General features: G+C 38.8%; 1 protein-coding gene across 1 annotated transcript; it reads right to left on the bottom strand.

Moving 5' to 3' along the window:
• Positions 1–1,791: 1,791 nt before the first annotated feature.
• chia.1 (chitinase, acidic.1) lies at positions 1,792–13,860 on the bottom strand. The gene is made up of 12 exons (XM_037102410.1): positions 13,792–13,860; positions 13,382–13,436; positions 11,088–11,117; positions 10,773–10,977; positions 5,883–5,939; positions 5,580–5,745; positions 4,637–4,761; positions 4,121–4,244; positions 3,203–3,385; positions 2,749–2,865; positions 2,403–2,529; positions 1,792–2,156 (listed from the first exon to the last, which is right to left on the bottom strand). Exons 2-12 carry the CDS (start codon positions 13,398–13,400, stop codon positions 1,948–1,950), a joined length of 1,362 nt encoding a protein of 453 aa, XP_036958305.1. The 5' UTR covers positions 13,401–13,436; positions 13,792–13,860; the 3' UTR covers positions 1,792–1,947.
• Between the last annotated feature and the right edge of the window lie 1,742 nt (positions 13,861–15,602).

Below are 15,602 nucleotides of genomic sequence, written 5' to 3'. Positions count from 1 at the left end.
CTATGTGACACGTCTTTTTCATTTTCAATGCATTTCAGTGTGGACAAACTGAAAAACACTTCAGCCCATAATTCAGTGTATAGGACAGCGGTCCTCAATAGGCGGCATCCGCCCCGCTGGCCTCCTGTTTGTGGCCCCAGAACTGTTATTCCTTCACTAATGTGTTTTGGTTGGGTCAGCACATGTACACCAGGACTTGTCTCCATGCCAACGACACACAGACAGCTGGGTCACTTACTGCTCTGAGCGCAATTTTTTAACTTTCACTCTCATTTTCAGAGCAGTTCATGTTCCAAGTACACTTTAAAAAAAAAGTGGACAGTGAAAATCAGCAACTCAAAGAAGTAGGGACTTAAAATTTACATTCATTCTGGCTCTAACAATGACAAAACCCATGTGCATTGCACTGCAGCAAAAACCCAGATGTGGCTTTATACAGTTTTGCAAGTCCTAGCTAAACTCAGCATGCACTTCTACATGCATAGATGTCATACCAGATAAGGAATCTCTCCTGGCAAACACCCTTTTACTCACGGTGCCAACATTTTTATCATCTTTGTTAAAACTCAGCACCATTTAATCACAGAACAAACGATGTGAATTAACCCACAACCATCTTACATTTTATTCACAAACACATCCACAAACCATAATTACACCAACACCAACAGAATACCCAAGAGTCATTGCGCCACAAGGGGCGTTACAATATGCCAGGAAAAGCTGTGATGAAGATTTCTAATTTGAAATGGCATTATGAGATGAAGTAAAGGAATTTTGAGGCAACATTTCCTCAAAATGTTAATAAGCAAAAAGCATGATCAGGAAAATGATGATCTGATCCGTGTGAGTGAGAAATAGTTATGTTTATGAGTATGAATGTGAGCACGGAAAGAAAATGTCTCATTTGAAGGTAACAAATAGGCTACAATTCATCCATGTGCTTGTGCTGGTTTTTTACTCCCTTCTGGAGTTGTATGCCAACTCTTATTCAAATGTAGATTACAATCAGATTTGTGATCTGGCCAATGACACACATACACTGTATTTGTATAATCAAAAGTATATTACATCACATCTGTATATGATGCACTTGGAATTACAGTAGTGACTTTAATGAGAAATATCAGGTTACTGTATGTCCATGGTCCACCGTTGCATGAATATGACTGGACATTACTGTGATAATGAAATAATGAACCAGTGATTGTGACACTCGACTGAAGGTGACACAAGCAGTGCTCTCTCTCCCTTTATTCAAAATGTACCTATTGTCATTGAGTCTATGGAAAAACATATATAAGATTTTAAAGGACCTATGTGTGAGTTTTTTGGTTTGAAACATTCCAAATGAACTAAAAACTACAACAGAGTGTGGAGAAATAACAGCTTGGCTTTATTTCACTGATGGCTAGATAGATATCTAGGAAGCTGGCCAGCCTCAGTCCATCCTGTCTCACAATATAATACTTTGTACCTTAAGAAGTGATAGTGAGTTACTGTAGTGTCCAGTCATGCGTGAGAGGATGAAGCAGAAGCGCTTTGTCAAGCAAAGTGAACAGCTGCTAATGTTGGCTGTTAAGCAATAGCTCACAAAAGGTTAATGTTTCTGACAGTGTTAATAGGTTGGACAATTCTTACATGTAGCAGCTTTAATACAACCGAGTGTGTAATTGAAAAAAAATGTTTTAAATAAAAAAAACGTGAAATATAGAATACATTAGATGCAGAATGTTTTTTATTCAACAAAAGAATGAAAGTACAAATAAATCAGGCATATCATTCATCAGGTCATGTAAGTTTTGTTTATTATTTTTGGAAAGCAGGTTCCAGCTGTAACCCATGAGGTTGATCAGTGCAATTTGACACAATGTGAAAGGCTTTTACAGATTAATAAATTCAAGGAATTTGTTTGGAGTGTGTGTTTGTAGTTAATGTTTCTATGGGTCATGGCCAGTTGCAGCACTTGCAGGAGTCCCAGTAGATGAGGCCGGGCTGGCAGCGATGCAGGTAGGTGTTTCCTTGGAAGCACTGAAAGTACGTGGTCTTATCAGCTGTGTTCTCATACAGTCCATCGGGGCGGCCTCTGCAGAAATCTGCCACAGGGTCCCTGGTTGTGGTGGGGGCTGGAGTGGTGGTGGGCTTTGGGGGGAAGCCTGAGGAATTAGACATGGAGAAACAAATTTCATAAACAAATGCTAAACCAACCATGTTTGAACTTTTGACTACAAACTGCTAAAATTCAAACTAAACCTTTTTTTTTTTATCAAAAAAGTATCAATTAAATACAAGATCACGACTGTGATCACTTTCTTTTGATTGATCACTCGATTAAAAAGAAATCAAAAGCAACCACAGTGAGCATGGATGGCTCAGTAAATAAGCCGAACTACAAAATGTACCCATTGATATCCTGAGGTGGTTGATGAGAGGATAAGCTCCAGATGAGCAGAAGGATCCACCAAAGTCATCCATATCCAGAGTCCATACATGAGCACCTCCCAGATTGTTGGTGGTCATCCACTGGACCTATAGGACACCACATCATCAATAAGGCAGTTAAACAGAAGCAGCTACAAATTTATGAAATATATACACAGGAAGGCAAAATAGGAAATACAAATACCAGCAATACAAACTGTCTGTTTTAGGGACTTCTACTGAGTTAATTTGATCACAATTTACAGAAGTGGGATTTGTTGCTTTGTAACATTAATAGTTACAGGTAGTAATGGCACCCTTGGTTACCTTGGAAGAATAGCTTCTCATGTCATCATAGCCCACCCATGAACTCCCATAGGTAGCATAAGGAACCTTTTGTTCAGAGATCCATCCAATAGTAGCACTGGGGATGAAGTCACAGATCTGGTAACAAAGAAACATAAACAGAGTAAACCATCTTTACTTGAAGGAGAAGTCCACCCTCATTTTCACATTTGTAATATTGCATCAGTAGTTTATCAGAGCTGTATTTGTTTTTTGATCTAATTCAGAAAAACACAAGTCTTGTCACAAGGGTCGGTAGGTCGGGTATAAAGCAAAATGTTCTCCCTCCCAACTCGTCAGAAACAGCAGCTTGGTCAGTGGCCTTCAGTTTCATAGTGAGACGCTCTTCCTGCCCCTCATCATTCTGTTCACTTTATGCTGGGACATGCTGATTTTTAACAATAACAGAACTAGACATTATATGAGTGTGCTGTACCTCATAATAGGACCAGAAGCCAGCAGTACGAGTGTAGGGTCCAGCATCTGCCGGGCCGTTAGCTGGTGCTCCAAGGCCAGTGGCACCGGTGCTAAGGCGGTAGGTTCGTCCGTAGGTGGGGAAGCCCAGCAGCAGCTTCTCAGCTGGTGCTCCCAGAGACAGCCAGTGGGATAGAGAAGAGTTCTAACAAAAGGACCAAGGAGAAAAATATTAGAGGAACAATTTTCTTCTCAAATATTGTATTTCTGCTTTATTTTACTGAAATGATAGATGGAGAGAGATGGGAAAGATATGAGAGAGAGAGGGATAACATGCTGCTGTAAGGACTCACTCTTGATTAATGGTAGATGCTCTACCATGTGAGTTACTGGGGCACCCCAAAACTATTTTTTTTATATTACCAATCAATAAAATCCCTGTAGTGTAAGGATATCCAGTTCTGATTCCACTGTGAATCAACAGCCAGCTCTGCAACTTTCAGCTCATTGTATAGCTTTACAGTTCTAGCAGCAAAAAAAAGCTGAGTATTTTTCTCAGGAGTTGCTGAAGACCAAACCAGATCTTAAAGGGGACTGAATATTGGATTTTCTGTACATTTAAATGCTGCATAGAAACATGACTCCAAATGCATGCTAATGTAACTCCTCTGCAGCTTTACATAGTGAATAGCTATTTGTAAATTGATATCAATATCCAATATCATATCATGTCTCATTTGCATATGTCTTTTGAGACCCTCTGTCACCTAGTGATCAAAATCAGTGAATGCAGTTTAAAGTGGGAACCATAGTATATGAGATAAAGCCTGAATTATGAATTTGTTGATAAATGTTGAGTCAAAATCACATGTAGTGTAATTTTAATGATGAATAGTGCCAGACAGTGCCTGTCTTTTTTGTGTCTTTGTGCACAACTTACAATGTTGTGATGAATGTGTGAGCCAGAATCCACACGGCTGGGGTACAGTGGGCTGTTGTGTCCGGTAGCTGCCTCCCAGCTTCCATGGAAGTCATAGGTCATGACGTTGATGAAGTCAAAGTGACTATTGAATTAAAAAGGCTCTTTTTAGATCGGCAGTGAGACCATTTTTGAAGCACATGGTGTACAATACATGCAAACTGTCTGGTTTAACAGTAAATGTGAAACTCTTTCTCACTCTGCACGATAAGGGAAACATTCATTCAGTCAAGTGATTGCTCAAAAGTCTGTCCTATCTGTGAATACTGATCTGGGGTTCAGTTTCTTCCTACCAAGTGTCCATGCACAAGAAACTGATGCCTCTACACTTCTCATTCATAGTAAGGCTGGGTATCATTAGAACTTACCAGTACCAGTACCATGCTTGTGTTTCACTACTTACCAAAACTATACTTTTTTGTCTGCCTTACCTTTCTGCAGACAAACATACATTGGGTCCAGCGAAAACACACTTACAGTGCAATCTTGTTGACCTCGTAGGCTTTGTCAATGGTGGGGCGGAAAGCAGCAACGCTGGCTGACAGTAGTAGCTGAGTCATCCTGTTTTCCTTGGCATCATCCTCAAAGGCCTTGGACAGCTCCTGTAGGCAGAATGGACAAAAACACCTTAGATCTTCTACAACTGATTGTTTCTATCTTATCTCTTATCAAAGTTTTGATGAACACAATTACTAGACCTATTGCTATCAAATCTAATAGAAACATGAATATCCCCCTCAGAATGATGGCTGTAGACTTTAAGCCACAATTTCAATACACCCCTGCCTCTCTGTTTTGCGTGTTCATGCTGAGGAGTAGTGTTTTCTGATTCTTGTCGGGATAGAGGGCAGGGTGAGGTGTATGTGCTCCATGACCCTCCAGACAGAGGAACACTTCAAACTGAGGAATATAAGAACTCTGTCATTCCAATGCATCGTGGTCCTTTTCTTTATAACATGCATAAAACGATCGATAATGTTACTGCTTTGCTGATGTCTTGGTAGCTAACTAGCTAGCTAACATGACATTTTTACTGCTGATTTTTTATGTATCGTTTTGTCTAAATGTACAACATTGCTGATTTGATTTTAAACAATGTTGGAACTTCAGTGACCGGAGGGTTTTGAGATCTTGTGGTGGTCTTTAAAGTGTGTAGCATACAGTAAAGCAAATACTCCAATGGATGTTGAGATAAGCAAACTGCAAGCTACACAGACTGCACCATTTCTCAGCAGAGTTGTCCAATTTTTTTTCATATTTGGTCATCTAAAAAGAATATCTTTTTAAAATGCTATAATCACAAAAGATTCACTAACTAACTAAAACACTGACAGCTTTAAGGGACCACATTGGCAGACAAATCAGTGGCACACACCCCTATGTCCCAAATGCCATTAATGACAATGAGGTCCATGCTAACCTGAACCAACAGAGAAAACCTCTCTCGGTCTGTCTGTGGGCTGCCGTTGTGTCCAGGATATTCCCAGGCCAGGTTCAGGCCATCGAAGTTATGGGTACGCAGGTAGCTGATGGCTGACCTGATGAAGGCTGCTCGACTCTCAGGCTTGGCAACCATGGAGATGAATCTGGTGGGTTGTATAACAAAAGATGCTGCCTCACTTCTGCTACTACAGTGTCAGAGGAAGGTTTACTGACTTGAGTTGTGAGGAAATCGAGAATGTGTGTGGAAGGCTGCAAAAACTGGGCTACAATGTGAACTTACGGGCTCATTCCATTGACTGTGCCTCCAACAGACAGCAGAGTCTTCAGAGCAGGATTGCTTATAGCAGAGGGAGAGAGACAAACATAACCATGTCACCACTTAACCCTTTGAAATTATAAACATTGGTGACTGATTATAAGTGATAAGACTGAATACCTAAAAATGCTCAGATCAAACTGTTATCTGGGGTAGACATTCCTCCCAGAAAGAAAAAACTAAAGAAACTTTAAATTGTGTCTGTTCCTGGCAACACTAATGTCCAAATGTTTAACTCTGACTATATTCAGCTGTAAATAAGAGTTTCTTTTTCATTGTACATATTACATACTTGCTTTCAGGGGTCTAACCAGGGGCCCTGTCATGATTTGTACTTCCTGCACATCCCAGGATGTGGTTATTATAGACACAGATTCAAAATTTAATTGTCATATATCCTCACAGTAACAGTGTTACATACATAGGCAGCTGTAAACACTATAACATTATAAAACATTATAAAAATACATCCGCGGATTTGGTGCCAACCTGTATACTGAACATATAAGGAGTAGTTAATGTTTATAATAATCAGAGAAGTTACTTGAGTTGTTTTTGATTCCTATCTGTTTCCTGAATATGTATGTACACGTGTGAATGGATAAATCATAGGCATTAACTTTATAATGTTTATAAAGTTCACTCCATTGACTTGTATTAGTTCTCGGGGCAGAGGTGCCACATCTAATTCGATGGCGATGGCGATGTATCGCTGCAAAGTGCTGGAGTGTTTGCTACCATTCTCACTACCTCCATTCTGCTGTTTCCATCAACAAAGCTCCTTTGGTGCCCCCTCCTGCATCTCTTTACCCATCTCTAGTACCACGAGAACCATGAATTTGCAAAGGTTTTCAGCAAGGAGCTAATCCTGAGCTCCCCATCACAGACCTTTTGATTGGGCCATTGATCTACCTCAAGGTGCACATCTCCCCAATAGCAGGCTTTACAACTATTCTAGGAGCAGGGGTGCAGGATTTTTCTTTGTGGCAAGAAATATAACATAGTTGCATTGATTACCATGGACAGAATGACATCACCATCAAAAACAAGTATCCTCTTCCCCTCAAAGATAGCTTCTTTGAACCCCCCATTATGTATCTCCGCAAGGCAAATAATCTCATCCGGATCAAGGAAGGACATAAATGGAAGACCGACTTAAATACGCCTTTGGGTCACTTATTTGGTGATGCCATTCAGCCTGATTAATTCCCCCTGTTGTGTTTCAAGCCCTAATCAACAACGTCCTCTGTGACATCATTGTGTGTTTGTTTACTTGGACAACATTCTAATCTTCTCCCACACCTTTTAGGAGCATGCACAACAGGTGCAGCTAGGTCTCCAGAGGCTTCCGGAAAACAAATTGTTTGTGAAACCCAAAAAGTGTGAGTCCAAGGGTCCCCACTTAGATCCAAGCCGAAAAGTTTGGCCCACTCCTCTGTCTTGTAAATGGCTCCAACGCCTCTTGGGTTTCGCTAATTTTCATAGATGATTTATCTGTGACTTCAGCAAAGTAGCAGCAACCCTCACCAGTCTGACATCTGCCTGGTCCCCCTTCACATGGACAGAAGGTGCTGCATCAGCTTTTCATGACTCAAAGGACTATTCACCAGTGTCCCTGTGCTCAAGCATCCTGATCCCTCTCGAAAGTTTGTGGTAGAATTTAATGCCTCTGACTCTGGTGTAGGAGTTGTTCTCTCTGAATGTGATTTTATCTCTCAAAATCTCCCTGTGAATTTTCTCTCGACACATATCCTCTGTTGAACAGAACTATGAAATTAGTAATCAGGAGGTAATGGCAGTGGTTCAGGTTCTCCAAGAATGGAGCACCTTTTAAATTCCTTTAAACCTATTCCATTTTGGTTGTCTGCTTTGGGGTCCTGCAACAAACACCCTCTAATTCAGCGATCCTCAATAGGCGGCCTCCTGTTTGTGGCCCCCGACCTGTTATACCTTTACTATGTGTTTTGGTTGGGTCAGCATGTGTACACCAGGACTTGTCTCCATGCCAACAATACACAGACATCTGGGTCACTCACTGCTGCAAGCACAACTTTTAACTTTCACTTTTGTTTTCGGAGCAGTTTGCGTATTTACATTTTGCCAATTGTAAGGGACTGAAAATGGGGTGTTCCAACTGCTATAAAAAAGTGGACAGTGAAAATCTGCAACTCAAAGAAGTAGGGTCTTTGCATTGTATTCATTCCCCCTTCAACCAGGACAACCCAGAGGAAAATTTTACTGCTCAAAGCTTTATGGCTATGGAGCCATGAAGGAGCTCAATGAGAGTTCTCATTTCAGTCTCGTTGTAGTCTTTTTTGGTCTCAAACATTTCTCAAATGTTTCTCCTAAAATTCCTTAGGAGCAATAGGTGAGACTTGAGACTTTACCACTTAAACCTTGGTCCTTTCCAGCACTGGGGAGACATTCTGAAACTTCATCGAGAGCATGATGAGATCCCCTTTGAAACTTACAGGTAGCCCAAGTTGAGATTTTCTGCACCTGTTTCTCAGGAGAAACAATTGAGATCACTTTGATCTCACAGAGATCTCATAGTTGTGTAGGAGAAGTGAATGAGACACTACTAAGATCTCTTTTTCAATTTTTGTTTCCTCTGGAAGACCTACTGACCCAATAATACAGCAATAATATAAACATTTACAATTAACAAATTCTAGCCAGATTCATCCCGTATCTACGCACATGACAATAGTTTAACAGACAGGGAGTCTCTCCTGGCAAACACCCTTTCACTCACGGTGTCAACATTTTTATCATCCTTGTTAAAACTCAACACCATTTAATCACAGCCACAGTCCACAAGGGGCGTTACAATATGCCAGGAGAAGCTGTGATGAAGATTTCCAATTTGAAACGGCACTATGAGACGAAGCATAGGAATTTTGAAGAGTCATTTCCTAAAATTCAGAGGTAAACACAACACAAATAAATGCACTGAAATCATCATAACAAGCTGCAAGCAGGATTCTTGTCACATCTATGACACAATGAAATAAAACAATGCATGACTGAAGTGATGGACACAATGTTTGAAGGCAAACAAAAAGAGGAAATATTCAACTGTGTATTTTAATTTATGTTAAAATTGATATGATTTTTATTTTAGTTCGTATTTTGTTGTTTTGAATGAAAAGGACATTTTGTTTTGAATATTACAGTATTATTGCATGTGGCCTGACCGACCTCAAAACATGGATCTTTTAGTCATAGAAAAAATGTTTGTGGCCCCCTGCTCTAATTTCAACAGGGCCACCCCTGAAAATCTGACTGGCCCCCTGGTTATCCTAAATTCTGATTGCACGGTAGCATGTGTTTTTGTTTGAGAGGCCTGGATTGTAAATTTGATTTTTTTCTATAATCAGTTGATGAAATATTGTGTCCTGCTATTTTTTGATGTGGATTTGATGTGGTTTTCTTTTGTATGTAGCCAGTTTTGGGGGTGCAATTTCCTTTTGTTTGTTTTTTAAAATATATCTATCAGTAAGTCCACTGCCTTCTTGTTATTTATACAGTACACTACACAGATAGACTATCCATCCATCCATCATCTGTACACATTATATGTACGCCACTTAATCCTCTGCAGGGTCGCGGGGGGGCTGGAGCCTATCCCAGCTGACTTAGGGCGAAGGCAGGGGACGCCAGTCTATCGCAGGGCTACACATAGAGACGAACAACCACACTCTCATTCACACCTACGGACAATTTAGAATGATCAATTAACCTCAGTATGTTTTTGGACTGTGGGAGGAAGCCGGAGTACCCGGTGAAAACCCACCCAACCGGGACGCGAATCGGCGATCTTCTAGCTGTGAGGCAGCAGTACATTTTCTACACATCTCAATGAAATCTATACTACTTCAACCCACTGGACTACCATTTATTCAGTTAATACATATTGATAAAGTATTCATATATCAGATTACTCCCATGCTGCTTTTTCAGGACTTGCCAAACAACCATAAGAAGATTGCCACTGTGTGATATAACTCACACTACAAGATCTGACTGCAGTCTTAAATCACTCTGCTGACTGTCTGTCACAGTAGACAGGGTTTTAAATGACTATGCTTCAGGGTTCAGCTCTGATATCTTTTTAGCTGTAGGCCTGTTAGTCCACTCAGGTCATTCTGTGCTGGGTTAGGTAATGATGTCACTCCTTGCCTTTGTTAACACAATCAACTTTTAGTGTTTGTCCTTGCAGTAATGGAAATAGTGTTCCTGCTGACCTGAAAAGTGTCTCTGTTATATAAATAGAAGACAGCTCTTTTAAACAGTGTCTACAGAACATGTGAATAGATGCCAGTACTGGTGTGGAAAACATTTTGAGATATATTTGTATCTAATAAATCTGAAATAAATTGAACTTACGTTTAACCAAGCTTTATGTGAATGACTTATCTCAACACATTTTCTATCTTCTGTGATGTGTCATGTGATCAATTTATTGTTTTTTCCCTTAGTTCACTTAGCTTTAGGAAAAAAAAAAAAAAAAAAAAAAATCAGTGTTAGGCTTGGTCTCATGATCCACATAACAGGACTTTGGAGTTCCCGAAATTGTCAGGTGGAAATTTTCTTTGACATACATTTGTTTTTAAAATGTTATTGACTTGGGCTTCAGCATTCAAGGCTATTGTTCTAAATGCCATTCCACTGAGACGAGAATGTAGCTCTAGAGGAAACATTGCAGATTCATTTTGTTTTGGCTTGAAAATTGCTGGACAGTAAAAAAGTTAAATGTTTAATAGTGGCACCAAACATTGTGTGTGTGTGTGTGTGTTGTTTGTCTTGAAAAAGGCCTTTTAGCTGAATGTTGGTGTCCGTAAGTGTACTCACACATTCTTGAGGCTGTTGAGGCTGCCATACTGCTGCTCATCGTTCCACTCGATGGGGCTGAGCTGGTTGAAGCTGTTGATGGTGGCTAGAGAGTAGATAACGTGCGTGCACAGGAAGGGATCCACATTGGCTGGGGTGAATTTGCCTCCCCCAGGCCTGTACTGGGCCCAGTTGGTCATGTGGCACACCAGTTTACTGGATGAGGCTGTGGTTAGATGAGAAGACTGAAGCAATGATGGCTAAAATGTGATCGTTTTGATAATATTAGTGTGAAGAAGAGTCAGTGCTTGTTGTTCTAAAAAAACAAATGCTTACCAATGTGCAGCATGAGCAGAATGCCCAGAGCTACAGCAAAAGGAACAAATAAGATGTCATTGTTTGGCATTATATACATTATATGTATAGAGCACATACATGCTTAAGATGAACATACAGTTAAACAGGAACCAGGTCTGCAAAACAACATCAACTACATTTAAAAGCGCTGCAAGAGAAACATACAGTTAATATATTTGCCAGGTCATTTTTAACAATATACATGAGCAAAATATCTTTACGGAAAGTGTAAATGTAAAAGCAAACACTTTATTTTACAGGTCCACAGATTTTAAGGAAAGTGGTTTGTAGTAAGATGTTTTTTGAAGTGTCTTTGAAATTACACTATTAAATGCAATTCTTCTTCTTTTTTCCTAAATAAAGCTGCATCACCTTACATTCAGTGGCCTGTTGCAGAGAAGTTAGACTACTGAAGAGTATTAGGGCCGGGGGTGAGGAAAAAAGATATCAGGAGAACATTTTTTTTTGTCATTATGCACTTCGAGAAAAAAGTCTCAATAAAGTTGACATTCAAGATTAAAGTCAATCTTTTGAGACTACATCAAACAGCACATATGACTCCTCAGCAAAATGCGTTGTGTAAATGAACTGGTGAAACTGCAGTTCAGAATCGAATTTAAAACAAAGACATTATTTCTCTTTTAGCTCATAAACGCTGTGTAGTCGTCAGTATTAGGACTCTGTAGAGACTGTGTGTTCAGAAGGAAAAACCACTCAAGCAAGGAAGAGATGTCCGCATTCAAGCAAGGTGAAATTGAAGGGATGTAGTAGTGGCAGAGACCGGATGCTCAAGCAGCTCTCACAGCTGTCAGTCGCTCCCCTGACTGGATTAAAGGGACTAGAAGAGCTGACTTCATTCTCAACATTTTGACTTCATTCATGAAATTGTGTTTCGATTTATTCTCAACATTTCAACTTTTTCTTTCCTCCTCTGATTTCTTTCCCTCATCCCTGGCCCTAATACTCTTCTGTATTAGACAGAAACTAATTGGAAGTTAAAATAGAATAGTCAGCAGGATCAAGCAGGTTAAGCAGGATAAGCAGTTGGAAGTTTCCTGGAAATATATTAAAGAGATTAGCAGCTATGTATTAAGTGCTTATAGGTAAAAATCGGAATATTATTATCAAATATCATTGAAGTAATTTTAGATACACTTTGAGGAAATTATTGTGGAAATTTGGGTGTAATTTTAAAGAAATATGTTGCTTGATAACTAGCACCTACTTACCATGACATTTGTAGAGCTGTAAAATGAAGTGTAACTTATTCTATTTATCAATATTTCATTCTGCTTAGTTTTTCAATGAAGGAAATTATTGAATTACAAACTAGTGTTAAGTCAGCTGAGTAGCCTGAACACATTTGCATTTTGCGAGTAAGGAGGTCAAGATTAATAATGCTTCCAAAATACAATGCTAAATTGACAAAAATAGCTTCTTCACTAATGAACAGTTATTAAAAATGTTGACATTGTAAGTTATTTCCCAACAACTTTCATTTACATGCTTAGTTTAAAGTGTTTACTAATGCAGGTTAACTTGTAAATGCATGAGTGAATGAATTACGGTAATGAGAGGTCATTAAATTTGCTTTTGGCCTCCTACCTGTCTCTCCTGAAGCATTTCAATGACTGTTGATTTTTTTATTGATACAAATAATAAATACATTATTTCCTTTTGAAATATTTTTGTCCATAAAAGTGCAGGTTCTATTTTTAAACATTAACGGATAGCTTTGCTGAAGCAACACACCTGTCGATTCCACTTGTTATGGCCATTATTGTGCACTACACACTGACACAAAACCTGTTCTGTTCCTTTTTAAATCTGAACAGATTTGGATGCTAAGCTTACAGTTCATTTTAACAATAACTAGTGATTTAACAAGGTTATGTATGTTAGGCTTATGCAACTTTACTCAGAGGTATCTTTGTCTGCCCTTCTAATTGTCAGTCTGAATGAACCATCGCACAACGTTGTCCATTGTCTCCATGTATAATATTTTAGATTTTTGGAAAACTTTTATACAAATTATATATACAGTATTGGTAAAGCTGACTTTCCACACAGTAAAAGCATGAAAAAGCATTTCAAGATATACAGTAGAGTGGTCAGCCATGTCACTGTAGTCATGCGTCTGTGGCCAAACCTTTGAATATTTGTGTGTACTAGGTCTATATACATTTGGCATCTTGATATATGTATGTGTGTGTCTGTGTGTAAACAAAACTGGTGTATGAAGTATAAAAATGGAAGAAGTTAAAGGTATTTACCGGTGAGGAGTCTTGCCATTGTGTTCCTGGAGATGCAACCAGCAGCAGTGAACCTCTGGTTGATCATAAAACATGCACATGAGATAAGATAAATAAAAGACTAAAACAGATTTCATGAAACAGTATAAAACAGACCAGTATGTTAACTCTTGGCAACTCTGCTATGGACAGAAGAAGTAATTCTCAAATGTCATTTTAGTCATGTGTTTTTTAATGAACTATTCTTTAACATTTTATATGCTAGTGTATTAATATTGATTATTAAATAATAATAATCCCTAAGATAAATAATTCTTAGTTGTAGTTGCATCTACTAATAATTGCAGTACAATTTAACCACTGTTTGCACATGAAGTAACTTGCAGCTAAAGTATGCAACACATAACCAAACAGAGTGGTGATCTAAATACCTTTCTTCAAGATGAATCGAAGCAGAGTCCAGGACTCAGAGATGTTGGGTCAGATTTATATTTTGCTCATTAATGACTAATAGCTGGTAGCAAAGTGCAGCTGATAAGGCTCAGGGTGGTGGGTGTTTGGCTGACGTGCCTTATGACCCCACTTCCAGTAAGTGCAAAGCCATGCAAGAATTAGACTTGCTGGGAAATGAGCTATCAATTTGATTTCCACATAATATTGTGACTGTAGTGATAAGTGAAGGAATCAATGATCAGTAGGAATAAAACAGGTGATAGAGGTGGTAAGTAGCTGATAGATGCAGACAGCCCAAATGCAACTGTCACATTTCCAAATCCCATAAAAAGCAAGACTTGAAAAGGGACATTTTTAGAAAGCAGTGGTTCTAAGCTAAACCATAATCTTTTCTGAAACCTAACCAAGTATTTTTGGTGCCTTTATTTTAAAGGTGCAATAGGCATTTCAGCACCATTCTGTGCACGTTGCTTTGCTTTGTAAGAAGTCCCTATTGTCATACACAGACACTTTGGCGCCAGTCAAGAGTAGCTCAGCACAAAGACTGGAATCTGAGGGAAACTGCTCGGCTAGCTCTGACCTGTTCAAAAAAAAAAAACATGTCTGCCCAACTCTTGTTTCTCCAAGAGTCACCTGGGTTTTGTTCAGTGGGCAGTGGTGACTCTACTATATGGACAGGATTCCCTCAATTATTTGTGCAAATTATGTAAATGTTGTTGATTAGTTAGCTCCAAAGATTCCAAAACCACAATGGGAAAAGGATGCAAACTGTGTGACCTTGAACATCAATATAAGTATGATATTATTATGCCTAAATACCAGTGATGGAATGTAACTAAGTACAGTAATTTAAGTTCACGTACCTCAGAGCTGTACTGAGTATTTCCATTTCTGTTGCTTTATACTTACACATTTTGGAGACAAATATGTTTTGCAAACTTTTTGCTCTTCTACTTATATCCAATAATTGCAGTTACTTTGCAGATTACATCAGAGCCAAGACAGGCTATCTTTAAATTCATGTATTTTCTTGGTCATCAAATAAGATTACACTGATTCTGATCATTTTAAAAATGCTGAATATCACACAATAATCATTCAAGTATATTTTAAGTCAGTTCATGTTTACTTGCACATTTTATTTCTTTTTGTCAGATACTTGAATATATTTGATATTAGATACGTGAAGATTTTTACTGAAGTACTATTCATATGCGTGACTTTGACTTCAATTATATTTTAACGTAACGCATTACTTGAGGGTACTTTTTACACCATTACTGAATGAACATTGAACATTTTATTTATTATTATTTTTAATCTGTAAGTACGGACTCTATTTACTCACTCCATAATTACTGAAAAGCATGATATGGAGCTGCTGACAGGTGGAAGATGCAGATGATATGGTGTCTCTTCTGCATGGAAGGTCAGTTTTATGTCACTGTCGTAATTTTGGCCATAACATGTTTAAAATATCATAATAATATTAAAACAAGCCAACTGTAGTGGGCTAGCACAAAACATCTGACTTTACAGTAATACATTAGATCATCTGAGAACCAGATCCCTCAAACTGCATGTCAAACAACAGCCACTACCACCAATTTAAGGCTACGACCACACTGGATCCTTGAGCTGCCTGCCCTGGTTTCCTCTGGTGAAACCTGTACAGCAAAATGATAGTGGACCTTCTCTATGCAGACATTTCATCAATAAACACAATTGTAAATACAGTAAATACACACATCACTGAAATACAATCCCAAGCTGTTTAATTTCGATCATA

This window comes from Acanthopagrus latus, chromosome 6 (assembly GCF_904848185.1).
Source record: "Acanthopagrus latus isolate v.2019 chromosome 6, fAcaLat1.1, whole genome shotgun sequence".
NCBI lineage: Eukaryota > Metazoa > Chordata > Actinopteri > Spariformes > Sparidae > Acanthopagrus > Acanthopagrus latus.
The sequence above is the reverse complement of the archived record's forward strand: the minus strand, read 5'-3'. Positions and strand labels throughout refer to the sequence as shown.

What these genes read in the sequence shown, in the direction of transcription:
- chia.1 (XM_037102410.1), bottom strand. An exon ending in TCTGCTCATGCTGCACATTG is followed by an intron (nt 10,978 to 11,087) that starts GTAAGCATTTGT and finishes ATCTAACCACAG; the next exon opens with CCTCATCCAGTAAACTGGTG. An exon ending in GAGGTCAACAAGATTGCACT is followed by an intron (nt 4,245 to 4,636) that starts GTAAGTGTGTTT and finishes TTAATTCAATAG; the next exon opens with TCACTTTGACTTCATCAACG.